General features: G+C 42.6%; 2 protein-coding genes across 4 annotated transcripts; one reads left to right on the top strand and one right to left on the bottom strand.

Annotated features, from left to right (window-relative positions):
- The first annotated feature begins 2,788 nt into the window (after positions 1–2,788).
- LOC120440115 (ZP domain-containing protein-like) lies at positions 2,789–6,992 on the top strand. Its single transcript, XM_039611809.1, is given in 10 exon segments — positions 2,789–3,179; positions 3,274–3,417; positions 3,499–3,561; positions 4,089–4,147; positions 4,384–4,574; positions 4,670–4,898; positions 4,901–5,066; positions 5,391–5,490; positions 6,419–6,620; positions 6,707–6,992. Coding segments are annotated over 10 exon segments (1,356 nt in total). The 5' UTR covers positions 2,789–3,096; the 3' UTR covers positions 6,826–6,992.
- Positions 6,993–7,826: 834 nt separating this feature from the next.
- On the bottom strand, positions 7,827–17,860 carry gpatch1 (G patch domain containing 1). Of its 3 annotated transcripts, none has more exons than XM_031743700.2 (20): positions 17,747–17,860; positions 16,103–16,237; positions 14,578–14,663; positions 14,123–14,283; positions 13,890–13,987; positions 13,347–13,405; positions 12,970–13,212; positions 12,746–12,893; positions 12,319–12,398; positions 12,026–12,242; positions 11,534–11,830; positions 11,066–11,244; positions 10,850–10,977; positions 10,673–10,761; positions 9,589–9,800; positions 9,220–9,511; positions 9,050–9,127; positions 8,609–8,724; positions 8,417–8,526; positions 7,827–7,969 (listed from the first exon to the last, which is right to left on the bottom strand). In XM_031743700.2, exons 1-20 carry the CDS (start codon positions 17,814–17,816, stop codon positions 7,936–7,938), a joined length of 2,832 nt encoding a protein of 943 aa, XP_031599560.2. In that variant the 5' UTR covers positions 17,817–17,860; the 3' UTR covers positions 7,827–7,935. The 3 variants fall into 3 exon arrangements, with proteins under 3 accessions (XP_031599560.2, XP_039469727.1, XP_031599561.2); XM_039613793.1 differs by having other exon boundaries at positions 8,417–8,523; XM_031743701.2 differs by having other exon boundaries at positions 9,050–9,124.
- Between the last annotated feature and the right edge of the window lie 571 nt (positions 17,861–18,431).

The raw sequence follows: 18,431 nt of genomic DNA, 5'->3' as shown, positions 1-18,431 counted from the left end.
AGAAGCTTTTACTCTGGCTGGAGAATGAAGAGAAAGACCAAATGATTCAAATGGACAAGATTTCTGGGGCCCTGGAAGACATCCAAAACTTTATTAAAAGAACACAGACCCCAAAACAGGAAAAAAGCCCTGATTCAGATGGCAGAGGAAAAGAATCTGGTGCATCACTTCCAACACCAAAACCTGAGAGCATTTCTCCAGATAAATGCTCTGTGGCATCTAACAAGTCACCTCAAATGCCAAAACCTGAGAGCATTTCTCCAGATAAATGCTCTGTGGCATCTAACAAGTCACCTCAAATGCCAAAACCTGGGAGCATTTCTCCAGAAAACTCATCTGGAGCCTTGAGCCTAAAACACCCTCTCAGTGATTCCTCCAAAATGTCAGAGATGGGTTCTGTGCCAGTGTCATCTTCTGATGTTGAGAAAATTTCCAGTGACCTTGCGTTGCTCCTTATCATGAGAGTCATCCATAAATCTAAATCTGAGACCAAAAAGTCTGCTGCTCGGATCGCATCTACTACAAAAGAAATACACACGGTCATCAACCATCTGAGAGATCTGATGCAGCCTGAACTCAGCAGCACAGAGTCCACCACAAGTCTGACAAATGACAAGAAAAAGTTCATCAAGAAAATGGCCAAATCCTCATCAAGGAGTTTGGGTCCCCAGACAGTGTGTTAAAGGCTGCGATGGCAAATGATTCATCTTTTGATAAGGCTCTGATTAGGCATCTAAAAATCAGCCTTGGAGTCATCCCGAGTCCTCCAAAGAAGTCCAAACTTTCCAGGTTTTTTTCTGCGGTGGGAAAAACATTGCTAAAACCCTTTAGGTGGTTCACTAAAGCCAGAGATCATTAAAATTACCATTTTGGCTTTTCCCCACTGCCCTGCTTCTTTTAAAATCTTGAAGCAGACTTTTAGCACCAAATCAATTTTTTTTAAAACATCAACATAAACTTTTTTGATCTGGCCTCAAATCCAAATTTTAACAACTGTAGTTCACGCCATCTCGTCTCCTTTTCAATTCAGTTCAATTCAATTTTATTTATATAGCGCCAAATCACAACAACAGTTGCCTCAAGGCGCTTTATATTGCACAGTAGACCCTACAATAATACATACAGAGAAAAACACAACAATCATATGACCCCCTATGAGCAAGCACTTTGGTGACAGTGGGAAGGAAAAACTCCCTTTTAACAGGAAGAAACCTCCGGCAGAACCAGGCTCAGGGAGGGGCGGGGAGGGGCGGGGCCATCTGCCACGATTGGTTGGGGTGAAAGAAGGAAGACAGGATAAAGACATGCTGTGGAAGAGAGACAGAGATTAATAACAGATATGATTCAATGCAGAGAGGTCTGTTAACACATAGTGAGTGAGAAAGGTGACTGGAAAGGAAAAACTCAATGCATCATGGGAATCCCGGCAGCCTCGTCTATTGCAGCATAACTAAGGGAGGATTCAGGGTCACCTGGTCCAGCCCTAACTATATGCTTTAGCAAAAGGAAAGTTTGGTTTGAAGCCTAATCTTGAAAGTAGAGATAGTGTCTGTCTCCTGAATCCAAACTGGAAGCTGGTTCCACAGAAGAGGGGCCTGAAAACTGAAGGCTCTGCCTCCCATTCTACTTTTAAATACTCTAGGAACAACAAGTAGGCCTGCAGAGCGAGAGCGAAGTGCTCTAATAGGGTGATATGGTACTACAAGGTCATTAAGATAAGATGGGGCCTGATTATTTAAGACCTTGTATGTGAGGAGCAGGATTTTGAATTCAATTCTGGATTTAACAGGAAGCCAATGAAGGGAAGCCAAAACAGGAGAAATCTGCTCTCTTTCTAGTCCCTGTCAGTACTCTTGCTGCAGCATTTTGGATCAGCTGAAGGCTTTTCAGTGAGTTTTAGGACATCCTGATAATAATGAATTACAGTAGTCCAGCCTGGAAGTAATAAATGCATGAACTAGTTTTTCAGCATCACTCTGAGACAGGATATTTCTAATTTTAGAGATGTTGCACAAATGGAAGAAAGCAGTCTTACATATTTGTTTAATATGTGCGTTGAAGGACATGTCCTGGTCAAAAATGACTCAAGGTTCCTCACAGCATTACTGGAGGCCAAGGTAATGCCATCCAGAGTAAGAATCTGCTTAGATACCATATTTCTAAGATTTTCAGGGCCGAGTACAATAACCTCAGTTTGATCTGAATTAAGAAGCAGAAAGTTAGCGGCCATCCAGGTCTTTATGTCTTTAAGACATTCCTGCAGTTTAACTAATTGGTGTGTGTTACCTGGCTTCATGGATAGATAGAGCTGCGTGTCATCTGCATAGCAGTGAAAATTTATGCTATGTCTTCTAATGATGCTGCCTAAGGGAAGCATGTATAATGTAAATAGAATTGGTCCTAGCACTGAACCCTGTGGAACACCATAATTGACCTTAGTGTGTGAAGAGGACTCTCCATTTACATGTACAAATTGGAGTCTATTAGATAGATATGATACAAACCACTGCAGTGCAGTACCTGTAATACCTACAGCATGTTCTAATCGCTCTAATAGGATATTATGGTCAACAGTATTGAACGCTGCACTGAGGTCTAGCAGGACAAGCACAGAGATGAGTCCACTGTCAGAGGCCATAAGAAGATCATTTGTAACCTTCACTAAAGCTGTTTCTGTGCTGTGATGAGCTCTGAAACCTGACTGAAACTCTTCAAATAAGCCATTCCTCTGCAGATGATCTGTTAGCTGTTTGACAACTACTCTTTCAAGGATGTTTGATATGAAAGGAAGGTTGGAGATTGGCCTATAATTAGCTAAGACAGCTGGGTCTAGAGATGCTTTTTAATGCTTTAGTTTGTCTTAAGAACTTAAGTGAACGCTGCAAATATTTTAAGTGGATTCTTTTGCAACCCAAGAATCAGCAGATCTATTCCATATATGCTTTGTTTTGATCCACAGACGCCTATTCTGTCCTCATTCTTGTTTTTTCATTAGGACTGCTTACTAGTTCTTTTTTTTTTTTTTTTAAATCTTCAGTCGACCCACCTGCTCCCTCATGCCAGGAGGGACTCTACCTCCCAAGGTTTCTGCACCCAATGCCTGCAAATGGAGCACACATCACAGCAGAGGTCAACAAAGAGGTAGAGATCCGAATCAAAGCCCCGGCATCATATTCAGTGTAAGTGAGACCAAATTTCACCAGCAAAACGTTGTCAACATTTCCGCATGCAAGATCAAATCTGTGATGCAGAAGTTGTTTTGCCTTCATACAGAATACAAGATATCATCATCAGCGGGCCAATGAATATGACCAAACACAGGACCACACATGATGAGTTTGTCCTTCGGTGGACGCCATTAAAGAGTCACCTGGGAGATCATTTTCCAGTCTGCTTTGCTGTGGAATCTGTGACAGGGTTAGCCTTTCATTCATTTCTTTAGCATGGAGTTAGTATGGGGACCAAAAACTATCAACTGACTCATTACCTGTCTTGCAGGCTGGGTGTAACCAGCTTTCCAAGTGTTACACATTCCCACTCACATGCCAACCCAACCTCACAGTAAGTTCAGTTCAATTCTGTTTTAGTTACATAGCAATAAATCACAGCAACAGTCACCTCAAGCTGCTTTATATTGTAAGGTGAAGACACAACAATAATACAGAGAAAACCCCCAAATCGGATAAACCTCTATGAGCAAGCACTTAGCGACAGTGGGAATGAAAAAAACCCCTTTAACAGGAAGAAACCTCTGGCAGAACCAGGCTGGGGGAGGGGCGGGGCCATCTGCCGTGACCGGTAGATGATGTAATGACTTATCATTATGTTAGGTGTTAAGAAAATAAACCATCTCATGCCTGAAAAATGTAAATAAAGAAGGATCTGAAACAAATAATGACAAAGTTACCAACACTGAACTTTAACATGATTAATTCAGGTAAACACAGAATCATAAAACATCCGGTGTATCCGTTTACTGGAAAGTAACCTGAACCAAGTCTAATCAGCCTACGTGAATGATGATAATTATAAATCCTCACCATAGTAAAGTTGTTAAGTCATCGTTCACTAATGTTTTGTTTTTTCAGGTCTGGTGTCTATCAGTCTGAGATGAGGTGTGCTATCTTGGATGTCAGGAAGGAGGGAAGTGAGTCTGCAGGCTACTCTGATGTCAACATTTATTATTCTGAAATATTTAACACCTGAAGTTTTAACATACTGGCAGTACTGCAGAGTGGTTTGAGTAGTACCTCCCTTGTGAAGCACTTTGTAACATATGTCTGTGAAAACTGCTATATAAATAAACTTTTACTTACTTACTTTACTTGCTTGCTTTAAATAGTTGTAATGTGTTTATTTTAACGTGTTATTGACTTGTTTCAGTTAAAACCAATATGATCTGCACTGAGTTCACAATGAGAGTTGAGATTGACAAATCGTCCTTCCGTGGACTCCACAAGGATCACCTGCGTCTCAGTGAACCCAGCAACACCCTCTGCAGCCTGGAGAGATACTCCAACAGCACTCACGTCATCGGCATCATCTCCCTCAATGCTTGCGGCACTCAAATTGAGGTAACGAGGGCTCATTTGTGTCAACACACACACCATTAGTTTTTCTTTTGGTTAACTTTCACACTGAAGACACAATAATATTCTTTAATCTACAGGAAGATGATGAAAACTTCATTTTTAAGAATGAAATCACCACAGTAGATGACAACACAGATCTGATCACCAGGAAACACCAGCTGGAAGTAGAGTTCTACTGCCAGTACCCAAAAAAGGGAAATGTGATGGAGGGCTTCACGGCACACAGGAAGAACGTCACAGTGTGGGATAAAGGCTTCGGCACGTTCACCTACCAGTTTGAGTTCTACCCAAACAACCACTTCCAAAGAATGATCCGAATTCATACCCTCTGGAGTATGACGTGGGAGAGAAGATATACATGGAGATAGATGCCTCCTCTACAGTAAGCAACACCGAGATTTTTGTGGAGTCCTGCAGAGCTTCGCCATATGACAACCCCAACTACCACCCGACCTACTCCATCATCGAAAATGGGTAGGCATGAGAACAGGTGGTGTATCAGTGAAGGTTCTCCTGTTTATCTGTTTGTACTTGAAGCAGTTACCCGAGTGCTTTTTAGAATAAAGATTTCTCTCATCTTTAAGAACTTCAGGTGTTATACAGAAGTGGAGTGGAAGTCCATATACTATGTAACCTATAAATATAGAAGAATAGATGCTCTTTAAAGGTTTTTAAGGCATCAGGATATTACCTGAATATTTGTGAATGGCATTCTGTGATGGTTAAAGGATTTATGATGAAATCGTAGCATGGAGTTACAGCAGCTGTGTCCCTTTGTTTGCATTGTGCTGTGATCAGGTGCCCAGTGGACTCCACTGTTATGACCCATGCACCAGACAACAAGAGACAGTTTAGGTTCTGCATCGAGGCCTTCAAGTTCATTGGTTTGCACGATCAGGTAAATGATGAGTTTAGACTAGACCTCTAAATACGTTTTACATTGTTGTGCTTGAGAGACACCATCGACTGGAACCAAATTCCTTGTATGTGTTTGTGCATATACTTGGCCAGTAAACGGGTTCTGATTCTGATGAATTCAACACCCAAAACTCAAGCCATATATTTTTAATTTGATTAACCTTATTGCACACTCGCACGTCTAGTGCAGACATTGCTTGAAATTTACTAAAAGTTACCTAATTTTAGAAAAAGTTTATTTATGCAAAAATGTGTCCATCATGGGGGGTGGTTTTGGGTTTTGCTTTCATTTATATGCTATAGTTTGTCATTTGTTGTTTGCTCATGTGGCCAAAGGGCAGATGATGTTTGCTATCAGTCACTAGAATCTTCCTTCAGTATGTTTCAGTGAAACTTTCATAATGATTACCTAATGGGTTTTGGCCAAAATTGTTCTTAAGATCAAGATTGTATTTGTTGTTTTACAGATAATACCAGCAACTGAGTGAGAGGGCAGCTATTATGCTTATTATTTAATGCTTAAAATTGTTATTTCACTGGCTGGGAATACATCCTCACATTAGGTTTTACAGCATTTCTAGTTTTGGCTTAAGCATGAACTGCGGTTTGGGGAAGGCCTCATAGGAGGCTGGCTCCTGGGCCGGGCAGATCTCCATGATCTCCATCAACAGCTTGTAGCGCTGCGGACAGGGAAGCTAAATAAATAATCTCCATTTAAATCTGTGATGTCCACTTAATGTAAATTCAATGCTTCCATTAAAATGTTTTAAAGCACGTGCAGCACTTGGATATCGAGAGATTCGAGGTTGAGTGACACGCAGAGCCAAAAGTTTCAGTCTGACTGCAGCTTTGCTTCTTGAGCCTGGAAGCGGTAACTGTAGACTCACAGCGAGCTCTGTTGCATTCAGGTATACATCAGCTGTTCACTGATGGTATGTGAAGCAGGAAACCCCAACACCAGGTGCTCACAGGGATGCATCAACTCCACGTCAAATGCTCACCACCACTCCCACCGCCGAAAGAGGGGGGCTATCATGCAGACTGCACAGCACTTCATTTCCCAGGGTCCCCTGCGCTTGAAGAGGTCAGCAGACATCAGCAGGAGTGAAGGTATGGAAAACGAAGTCGGCTGCTTTGTTTTAGTCACTGTAACTTTGGATAACACTGAATTAAAACTGATCTTCTTTTGTTTCCAGGGAACACCACGAACCTGAACCTGGTCTTCATAGCTGGATGTCTTCTTGCTGGCGTGCTCATGTTCAGGGCCAAAACATCAAGGGTCAAATACCAAGCTTTGTCCTCAAGGGAAAGTTAAAACCCTTCGTGTGCCCCAGTGGATGAGATGAAATTATTTAGATCATCCTGCAGTCTGATTCTGGGTGTTTATGTATCTTATGCTAACTGATTAAACTGAATTAACTGATTAACATCGATTATTTTTTATCAGTTATTAGAATATTACACAGCCTTGGGTGCATACGCTAAAATGGGAAAGAGTTTGTTTTTTTAAATCTATATATTTAGAGTACAATTTGAAATGAATAAATCCTGATTATTGATACTTATTCCTATCACATTGTAATCTGATATTATTATTGATCAATAAAAATTTATAGAATAATGAAACTCTTTTATTACTGTTGCTGTCCATTGTTTACTTTCACCTGTCGACTGTGTAGCTCAAAGTCACAAGTGACATTTACACAACATACTTCATTCCACAATTTCACAAACTGTGAAACAAGCTAACAAAAAGCTTGTTTGTGCTGCTTCTTCCTCCAGGTCTCTCTTGGAAATGAGAATATTTATCTTTCTGATTAAATAAAGATGAAATAAAATATAACTGCTTCTGTCTGAGATGTGGAATCCAGTAATTGTGACACACTTTCATCTGTAATCTTGGATTAAAGTTTGTAATATTATATCAATGTCAAGCCTAAACGACGTCAGACACAGAAGCCTCTGAAATCATCACAATATGTAGCAAAAGTTTTCTCTTTGTGTCAATATCAATAAACTTCTTACAGTGTAACTGGTAACTAAGCAATCTTTGTTGGGCAGCAGGAATGTTACCATAGCAACCCAAATCAGCTGTTCCTTTCCTTCTCCATAGTCATCGTGGTTACGTCTTTTCTGACAAAGCCCAATGTGGCCTTCTTGGTCTCGAGTGTAACCTAAGGTTTCATCTGTTTCCATTCGAGTGCAGACTGACACGTCTGCCTCCTTTCAGTGAGAGTTCTTCACTTAAAATTGCTTCAAAACATCAGTTTTTTGTTTGATCGAAGGTTTCCCAGCAGGTCAGGATATACAGAGCACTTGGTTATAAAGATTTTATTTTATTACCTAAAACTACACAGCAGGTAATCTGTCAGGAGAAACAATCAGCTGACTGACGGTCCTCACAGAGGACAGACCTCCAACCGATTCACCACATCTGATGGGAGCGGATGCTCTTTAGTCTGGAAGAGAAGACAAACACACACAGAGGGCGAGACAGTGAAGAAGATGGTTCAAGGTGTTTTACACACAGCACTACATTCAGTTTTAAAAGCATCTGTTTACTAAAGTTAAACACGACACTCCCCAGATACCAGATTATTATCCCTCTAAGAGATCTCTGATAAATAAAAATGATATCAGAAACAGAAGAGCAGATAAAAACAAATTATGCTCTTAATTGAATGCAGTGAGTTTCTGTCAGTGAGCGATGGATTATGGATTTAAAAAGTTTTGTTGGAAACATTAAAAAAAAGAGAAAAAAACCCTGTAAATACTGTTAATGATTGTTTGCATACACAGCTTCCGACTTACATCAGCACTTTATAATAAACAAACTAATTTCCAAGTGTCTCCCATCCCCATTCCATCAGGGTCATCTTTCGATGCTCTGACAGGTGACCTCTGACCTTTTCAGCAGCTCGTCTGTCGACACCTTTCCGTCTTCCTGCTCACCGTCTCCTCCTCCTTGCTCTTCTTCGGCTGTTTCTTTGTGCTTGTGCTTCTTGTGTTTCTTCTTCTGTAAAGAAAAAAGAAGTCACAGCTTCAGCGTGAGGAAGGAGCCATTTCATCTGATTTGATCCTTTTTCTTCATTTTCTACCTTCTTTTCCTTCTTGTGTTTGTAATGCTTCTTTTTCTTGTGTTTCTTCTCTTTGCTCTTCTTGCCCGTTTTAACCTCCTTGCTTGGAGGGCAGATGGAGGTGGCGCCTCCTCTGCCTAAACACGGGAACAACAGGCAGAGGTTATTAAACCTCCAGCAATGCTTTTACAAAGCAGGATCCACTTAATGAAGTTTGGTCATTTTCTTTGGTTTCAGTCGACCGACTAAAAGCAGAAGAGGACCAGTGAAAGCGTCGATGAACACACGCTCTAGGTTTACACACTGAATGTGGATCGATTGACACAAATGTAACCCAGCTGAGCTGATTACAGAGAGATTACTGTACCTATAAAAACAATGTCCATGGAAGGGAAACCATGTGACTGGGTCACGGTGAATAAACTTGAGTTGTCTGTTGTTGATCTGGTGGGTGATACTCACTCAGAGCAGCCGAGGGAGGCGGCAGCTTCGGCCCAAACTCCTCCTCTTCCTGTTTGGAGGCCTGAGTGGAAACTGCTACTTTTGAAGGAGCACAGAGGAAGAGTTAACAGAGTTACGCTCGACAGGGAAGTGAGAACAAATGATAAGGTGATTCAGCAAACTCAGAGTACCTGCTTGGTGACTGGAGGAGGTGTTGGCTGAGGAGAAGGAGGTGGTGGAGGTTGAGGGGATGCTGAAGAGGTTCAGTGGCTCCGAGTCCATTTTTCCTTCATCCTCCTTTGTCTCCTTTTCTTCCTCCTCATCGCTGCTCTCCCCCTCTGATGAAGAGGAGGACTTCTCATCAGAGGAGCTGGCAAAGATGGCCTTAAACAGATCCATGGGAGGCCTGCTCTCCTCTTCCTCCTCCTCTTCTTCATCACCATCTTTCTTCTCCTCTGAGCTCTGTTGATCTGATGACTTTATCTGTAGAAGAAAGGATAAACTCTTTAGATTTAAGGACTTCCTCGCCTGCTGGTTTGGACACTTTGCTCTTTCACTACCTCCGGTTTGCTTCCTGGAGCCTGATCGCTGCTGCTGATTGAGGCAGGTAAAGCAGGTAAAGCAGGCGTGGCGGTCTGCTCCACTTTGGTCTCGGTCTGGTTCCGTGCAGCACTGAGAAGCTCACCCAGCAGGTCCTCCTTCTTCTTCTCCACCTTCTGCTCAGAGACATCCCACCTGGACTTCTTCCCGGATTCTGGAGGTTTTGGAGGTGCTGAGGAGAAATTATGAGCATTATGCGTGAGCACAAACACTGTGGTGTTAAACTGAAACTAAGAAGACATAAAATTTGGTATTAAGGCTACAAAGAAACTTAAATTCAAGGAGGGGAAACTAAACGGAAACAAAGTATCAATTTAATAAAAGCAATCAATTCAGTTTTCTTCTGTCTTTATTTTTTTTTTTTATCCTAAATAAATCCTGATTGGTTAACAAACCTCAGTCTGAGCAACAGCAGATTCAATCCTTAAAACATTTAAATAAATTATTACGTAACTCTTCAGTCCCACTGAGATATCTTTGATAAAAATGAGTTTGGATTAGTTTTCATCTACTTAAGTTTTAAAACACCGTTCGGTTTGCAACACATTTAACTTTCATTTGTGCTGAAAAAAATAAAATATCTGTTTACTTTACTGTCGGTTAGTGTGACTGTGACAGTGCAGGATGTGATCAAGCTGCTGCTGTGGTCAGAAACCATTTACTCGCTTTGGCTCATCGGTATGTAAGTGGAGCTTGGGAGCTCGCTCACGTCTCGCTGTCAAAGCTAACACTGCTTAACTGCTTTGTGCACTGACAGCTGCTCGTGCGGCCGACAGAAACAAGGCAAGCAGGGAAAAGTTCATACTGAAGGTCTGATCCTCCCTCTCAGCACGCCCGAGAACATCTTTTATGTTTAAAATAATACCGAACAGAGCGTTATGTCAGGTGGGTGCTGTAGGTGGCAGTAAAGACAACATGGATTTAAACAAGCTTTTAAGTTAAAGAAACAAGAAAAAGGGCTTAAAGTTCTCTTACAGAATATTCTACTGCTGTTTGAAAGCCTGTTAGAACTCTTTAGCGCCTCCTGTCTGTGAATGAAGTTACCTGCAGCCTCTCTGCTCTGAGTCACAGTCAGGAAATTGAAGACTGAAAACTTGTCTCTCTTCACTTTGGGCAGACCCACAATACCGGACCTGCAGGACCAATCACAGTGAGACTTTAGCTCACACAGTTTGGATTTAACCTCGACATTCTGTTTAGAGTCCGATCTGTGTGCCGTACCCGGGGTAGGGGTCGGGCACGTTGAATCTTTTGCAGAGCAGTTTGTCAGGATACCACTCGAATGTTTCTCTGGTCAGTTTTCCAAACATCTTCATCTTTACTGCGGCCTGTTTGTCATCCATGTCTCCCTGACAACCAAAAGAAAGCATCAATGACTCCTAAGGTCACCTGCAGTGTAGGGGTGTGGTTTTTTTACAGCACCAAGTGGCGTCCTACCTCTTGGTCCGGGCTGACCTCCACGCTGTCATCGTCCTCCTGGTCTTTGGCTCTGGTGAAGCGGGAGGACAGCGAGGAGGAGGTGGGCCGGTACAAGATAGAAGCTCGGACAAACTCCTCCCTCTCCCGGCTGCGCTCCCACTCTGTCATTCCCGGGTCTAGACTCTGCTCCAGAGCGTCTGAGGCACACACAGAAGATTTTTACATTTTAATATCCAGGCGGTCTCTAATGTGGGAGCTTTTAAAGCTTTTCACTCCATTATCCAGCATCTGTGTTAGCCAGTAATCACATGTATGCACATACTCAGACATGCAGCAGCATTAATGAGGGTTTTTGTGGTTTAACTGACTAAAACTATATCAACAGAGGGGCTTCTAACTTAAACTCAGTCCGCTACACATGAATTGTGAAGTTTTAGTAAAAGATCCTGCAGTGCATGATGGGACCTGCAGGGCGGAGCCTCTTACCATTGTCTCCCTGCTTGAGACGGCTCAGGTAGAGTTCGTAGCGTGCCTGCTTGCTGGGGTTTTTCTCAAATGGTTTGAAGGTCTGTGACGATGTTTGGATGCCTCTCCACGCTGCCAGAGATACCTGCTGGAGGTCGGAGGAGGCAGGCAGCACTTGTGCCGACTTCCCGGATGTCTGCGAGGCATGACTGGAGACGGGGATGGAGGTTTTGGCCGAGGGCGGGTTAGAGGAGTTGCGTAAGCTGAGCAGGCGCTGCCTGTCCTCGGGCCTCAGCAGCTCCATGACCGAACTGGGACCTGATCGGGAAGAAGTTGGGAAAACATCACCAGCAGCGTTAACGCACTTGCCACCACAATGGGACACAATGGCCTGATTATCCTACATTTTTAATTAATCTAGAAAAACTAGATATAGTTGCAACCCTTTGTAATTTTCCTCACTTTGATGTTTTTGGCACTTCTGTGATTGCTTCATTTTTCAGCATCTCTTACCTTGCAGGGCGTCCTCTCCCAGCAGCGCCCTCCTCTGGCCAGAGTCCAGCTGGTGGCGTCCAGCTTGCTGGGGCTCCTCTTTGACCATGTGGCCTTTGGACACCCGGAGAGCCTCGGCCAACGCGGGGCTGACCCCGGAAAGATGCGAAACATCGACCGAAGGACGGAAATGATGGACTGGACGATAATCGCGGGGCAGAGAGGGAGGCGGGAAGATCTACAGAGACATACAGAGACATGAGGTCTGTGTCCAGGTACTGATGGTGATGATCACATATTTTGAAGCTCCTCACTGTTTTTTCCTCGAGGGGTTTCTGTGCCAGCGTGAATCCTTCCAGGATTTTGCCGAGGTACGAAGCATCTTTACTTCTGTCTGGAAGCAAAAAAAAAATCCAAATAATTTTCCATCTTGTTTCATGAATGCTTTAATTTCAGTTTTTCATGAAAAAAACAAAGATTAATTCAGATTTTTAATAGAAATATACTAAAAATAAAGGCACAATAAATATTAGTGGGAAATACAGAAAACAAAAAAAACCTGAGATTATTCTTTAATAATTTAAAAACTAAAAACACGCCTCTCTGGTGGAGAAAGTATTAAAAATGATTTCTCTGTTTTAAAATAAGGCTGCCTGACAAAGAGCTTCTCTGTGTGAAAAAGCTTAATGACTGGTTTAAAAAAAGGCCTGGAACTTTCCAGGTTTTCCCAGGAAACATTACCTTTCTTCTTAGTGTACTGCTGCGGAGCCGTCCAGCCGTACAGGCCGTCGCCCGGCTCCTCTTCTCCCAGGATTGTGTCGTATCTGGACATGGAGTCTCTGTGGTACACGTCTTCATCGTCATCCTCTAATGCACCCACGCCAAAGGCCTGCAGGTCAAAGGTCAGCAGCCAAACACTTTGTATTTAAAAAAGAAAAAAACACTTCTGGGCTTTGTGGGCTCACCTGTCCGACCACTCCTCCTCTCCTCGAGCTGCTCTTTGTGTCTCCGAACAGGCGATTCCTCGTCTCAGACTGAGGTTTAAACAGATCGATGTGTTCAGCCGTGCCGTGACCCAGCAACGCCAGGCTCGGGTCCAGACCACGGTACCCCAAACCCTGAACTCCCAGCCTAGGGTTGAAGTCCACTGGAGTTACGTCCTTCGGGGCAAAGGTCACGTTCTCTGGAGCAAACTCCTCATCGTCGTCCTGATGAGGCAGAGAGAGATTTCATGCACGCACAGGTGAAAATATGCAGCATGAATTATGAATTTCAGATTCAGTTTAGATCGTCCTCCATCAGGTTCTGTGTTAAAATATTCTCTCTAAGCAGCCGCACTCACCTCTGATTCCTCTGAACCAGCAGGGGGCAGCGTGCAGCCGTAAACTTTACCTCCACCGTCTGTCAGGAGGACAAAGTGTCAGTATTTATACATTATAACTAACATCAGACAGGAACAGGATTCATGCTGAAATGAAACACAGCATAAGATGAAGTAGGAAAAACAGAATAAAAAAACGGCATCAAACTTGAAATTATTAAATATCACAGCTGCTCTTCACTCGAGACGCTGAGTGGACAGATTCAGAATTTCATTTTTTCAAGTTCTGCTTTTAAATAATCCAAGACACCAAAGCTAACTCCACCTCCTCATCAGCAGCCTCAGAGTGAATGTCCTCACATGGTTTTTACTGACTGCGTGAAAAGAAGCCAAAGACGTGAAAAAGCTTCAAGTCTCCGAATTCACGTGAATCAGATCACAGTGAGCAAACTACAGGTGTGAAAACGCCCTTAGTCAAGTGTCACGGGGATTATTTTACCCTTTACAAACTGAATTTCTCTGATTGGTCAAGCAACCTTGTGCCTGTAAAAATGACACACTTACCCATCTGCTGCCTGCGAGCTTTCCTCTTCACACGAGGCCCGACGCCCTGACCTTCCTTCCAGCCCATCTTCATCAGCAGCTCCACCCCAATGGAAGACCTGAGAGACAAATCAAACACACCTCAGAGCAAATTCACACTGCAAACCGGTAAAGAGTGAAGGATGGACCCAGCGGTGCTGCAGAAGCAGGCTGCTGGGACACAGTTGGTGGGATGTGGGTGTGGCAGCATTTACCTGGCAGGTGCGATCAGCTCCTCCAGCAGCGTGTCTCCTGGGATCAGAGCTGCCTGAGCACTGATGGCTCTCGCCTTCTCTCCGGCCTTGTCTCTGCGGCTGGACGAGAACTCCTGACTTGTGGTGATCTCTCTGGGAGCGATGCCGTGTTCGCTGAAATCCTGACAAACAACCACAACGATCTCCATCAGCTCCACTAAACCTGAACCTCAAACCTCCTCAAGTCTCTTCTGAAACATGTTCTGCATACTGGAATGACCAAGCACTCAAACACTGCAGGGTAAAAACTATAACATCAGCTTTGATGATTTCCAGACATCAGACAGCTGCTCTGACAGTAGCTTATAAAATGTTATTTGATATTTTAGGGTATTTGATGTTATTTGGATAAAGTCCCAGATTTTTTTTTTTTATGTGAATGAAAAACCTCCCCGTCTCTCTCTGGATGGCTGTACCTCCTCGTCCATGAAATCTTCTGGTCTGGCATGGTGTTTCTCAGCTTTCTGTTGCCGTGACGACACAAAGGCTGCCGGGGTCCAGCCTAAAAAGACACGCGGATGCCAAGTGGCAAGATATGGAATCAAAATGATTAATATGCTTGAGCTGAAAATGGCTTCACTGTTTGCAGAACAACATCTGTGACAGACACCAGCATCGCAACATGGAAGAAAAGTGGAGGACAAAAAAACAGAAAACAACACGCAGCTACAAGGCAATCGGTCAGTCAACTGAACATTAATGGTCTAATAATCAAGTCACGCTTTCAATCAGATTACCAGAAAGTCTAAAAACAGAAAACCAAGATGCAAAGTCCACGTCTGCTCTAAAGCCAACTTCAATATCAGAGGCTGGACTGAACCAAACACTGTTAGCTTTACGGGGACGCCACCTCCCCTTACACGTCTGCATGCAGCGCTCCATAAATTTCACATTAAATGAAATATGTGTGAACTTAGCAGGAGGTGTCTGCAATGACTCTGCAATAGTCGGCCTCATCACTGATGGGGACGACAAGGAGTACAGAGGACTGACTCAGGACTTTGTGGACTGGTGCCAGCTGAACTACCTCCAGATCAGCGCCAGTAAAACCAAGGAGCTGGTGGTAGACTTCCGCAGGCACAAACATCCTCCACTGCAACCACTGAACATCCAAGGTATGGACATTGAGGCTGTGGACAGCTACAGGTACCTTGGTGTTCATCTGAACAACAAACTGGACTGGACTCATAACTCAGACGCCCTCTACAGGAAAGGGCAGAGCAGGCTGTACCTGCTGCGGAGACTCAGGTCGTTTGGAGTGGAGGGCCCACTCCTGAAGACCTTCTATGACTCTGTGGTGGCCTCAGCCATCTTTTATGGTGTGGTCTGCTGGGCGGCAACATTCTCTGCCGGGGACAGGAAGAGACTGAACAGGCTGATCCGAAGGGCCAGCTCTGTTCTAGGATGCCCTCTGGACCCAGTGGAGGTGGTGAGTGACAGGAGAATGGTGGCTAAGCTGTCATCCCTGTTGGACAACATCTCCCACCCCATGCATGAGACTGTGACAGCACTGAGCAGCTCCTTCAGTGGGAGACTGCGGCACCCACGGTGTGGGACGGAGAGATTTCGCAGGTCTTTCCTCCCCACTGCTGTCAGACTCCACAACAAAGACTTTAACTGATCAAACACACACATCCACACATGTGCAATAACACTAAGTGCAATAATCTTTTTCTGAAAAAGTTGTATTTTTTACTCAGTTATATAAAGCATTTGCATTCTATTTTTATCCTATTGTATATTTTATTCTATTTATTCTACTGTATATAGTATTTTATTTTATTCTGTACAGTTGTGTACAGTATTTTATTCTTATTGTGTTCTAATTTTGCTATATAACTTTTGCACTGTCCACTTCCTGCTGTGACAAAACAAATTTCCCACGTGTGGGACTAATAAAGGTTATCTTATCTTATCTTATCTTATCTTATCTTATCTGACCTTCTTTTGAGCCGACAGTGTTGAAGTATCCGGCTGAAAAGCCTCCAGTGAACGCTCCGTGGAACCTCTGATATCGTCCCTTCTCATCTTTGACTGTCTGATCGTGGAGTGGGATGGGCTTCTTCAGCGACTCGTCTGTGAAAGCACACGGAAACATTTTTACACGCATGGTTCATGCATAGGATTTATACATTTTTAAATGGTAAACATTGAAATAGGAAAACATTTAAAGTTGTTATCAATTCTGTACAAAACTGATGTTGTAATAAACTATAAGGATTTGGAAGTAATTTATTGCTTATTTATACACTGGTCAAAAAATAATAATTACGGGAACAGCTGATCATCAAAGTAAAACACAAAGTCAGTTACACTTCAGGGGAATCAATCTGTCCAGGAAGCAAAGGCAACGACAGAACAACCCCCCAAAAAGCAGATGAGGGCACAGTCCATTGCTCTCTCCTTTTCTCTCCTCACTGCATTTTCTCTCGTTTTTCTTTTGCTACTATCACCGAGCAGTGATCACTTGTCACTGCTGGCAACCTGAGATGATGTCTGTATCCTATTTGGGTTGCACAGCTCCTCCAGGATGGCTCATCCATGTGTATCATCAAGAGGTTTGCTTTGTCTCAAGAAAGTGGAGGAGATACCAGGAGATGGAGCTGTAGAAGGTCATCAACCAGCAGCAGGATGGGTATCTGCTCCTTTGTGTGAGGAGCAGGATGAGCTCTGCTGTAAAATGACCTTTAGCTGGTTACCCGTTTGCATGTTTCTGACCAAACAGTCAGAAAAAGACTTCATGATGGTGGCTGGAAGGTCCGATATCCTTCAGTGGGACCTGCGCCCACAGCCCAGCACCGGTGCCCAGGGCAGGTTCACACTGCGCTATGAGTTAACCACTACATCACAGTGTCTGTGTAATACATGATGATAGAATGAATAAATGAAATTACAGACGTAAGTAAATTCTGAAATATTAGAATAAAAAAAATGAGACATTAAATTAAAACATGAATTTCTTTTTTTCTCCAACTAGTAACGACATTTACGGATATTCTTGTTTTTGTTTTCCCGCAGTAAATACACTAAAAATATATATAAATAATCTACATCCTGTAACGATATTTAAGACACACAATGTCGCACAAAGCGACAGTATAGTCTTTCCCGCAGTAAGTACACAAATCACACACTGCAGCTTCAGATTTGAATGGGAAAATTTTTTTTTTTTAAACATTTTTTATTTTTTTTTAAATTTTTTTTTAAATTGTACAATGTACCAAAATACATCGCAGAACTTAAGCAGACCCACCAAAAATGTACACAAAAATAAATGGCAGCTTTCACAACAACTTTGAGGCCGAACTGAAGACCTGATAGTGCTGAAACTTTAGAGATGAGAAATGGCACTGTATTCAGTAGCTATGTTCAACTACTTTAATCAGCAGCATTAAAATAAAGGATTTTTGAATGAGGTCTGGGTTACAAACTAGGAGGCTGATTGCGCTTAGCTAGCTGCTCGTTAGCTGAACTCAGTAAATTAGCGCTGCGAACGGCGCAGCTCGTAACGCTTTGCATTAAACACCTGGGAGATTTTTTTAAATGTACGTAAACAGATGACCGAGATCATAAAATTCACCCCACCTTCTTCCAAAGGTTCCAAAGGAGTCCCGTAAGTCACAAAATCCTCATCGCTGTCGCTGTCGGACGCCATGATTTGTTTTTTTACTCCATTTACGGTATCTGCAAAAGGACAAACTTTGTGAAGTGTACTTTAGCGCTTTACAAGAACAGGTGGGGAAAATAGCGACACCTTGCGTTAGCTATAAATAACTACATCAGCGGTAACTACATTCACTCAAACTTTAGTAAAATATTTATTTGAGACGCTTTCCCTATCATGAGGATTTGCAGATATAGCTTGCCTTAAAATCAACATATATTATAACAATTGTAAATATTGCATATCTATTCATTTAAGACAAGATAAGACATATTGAAACATATACTTATTATTAAAATAAAGTCAAATATCTTAAAGTCTAACAAAAAAAAAAAAAACAGAATTAATGATGGCTTACCTATTACTAGTTTGTGTTATTATGAGTTATAAGGACTTAAAGTCGTTAGTGTGAGACAAACTTTTACAGTGACAACATTTTTTTCTTCCAGTTCACTATGATTCTGTTTCTTTACTGGAAATAAATATTCCTGTCTGAAATGTCATTAGATGCAGTGTGTTTAATGAAGAAGGTGGTTTCTCCCTTGTTTGCTATTAAGTGCTTGCTTTAGTTGTCTTTTGTTCTTATTGTTTGATTTGTTGATAAAA

The sequence above is a fragment of the Oreochromis aureus genome, linkage group 1 (assembly GCF_013358895.1).
Source record: "Oreochromis aureus strain Israel breed Guangdong linkage group 1, ZZ_aureus, whole genome shotgun sequence".
Lineage (NCBI taxonomy): Eukaryota > Metazoa > Chordata > Actinopteri > Cichliformes > Cichlidae > Oreochromis > Oreochromis aureus.
Note: the sequence above shows the minus strand (reverse complement) of the source record. Positions and strands in the feature narration are given on the sequence as shown.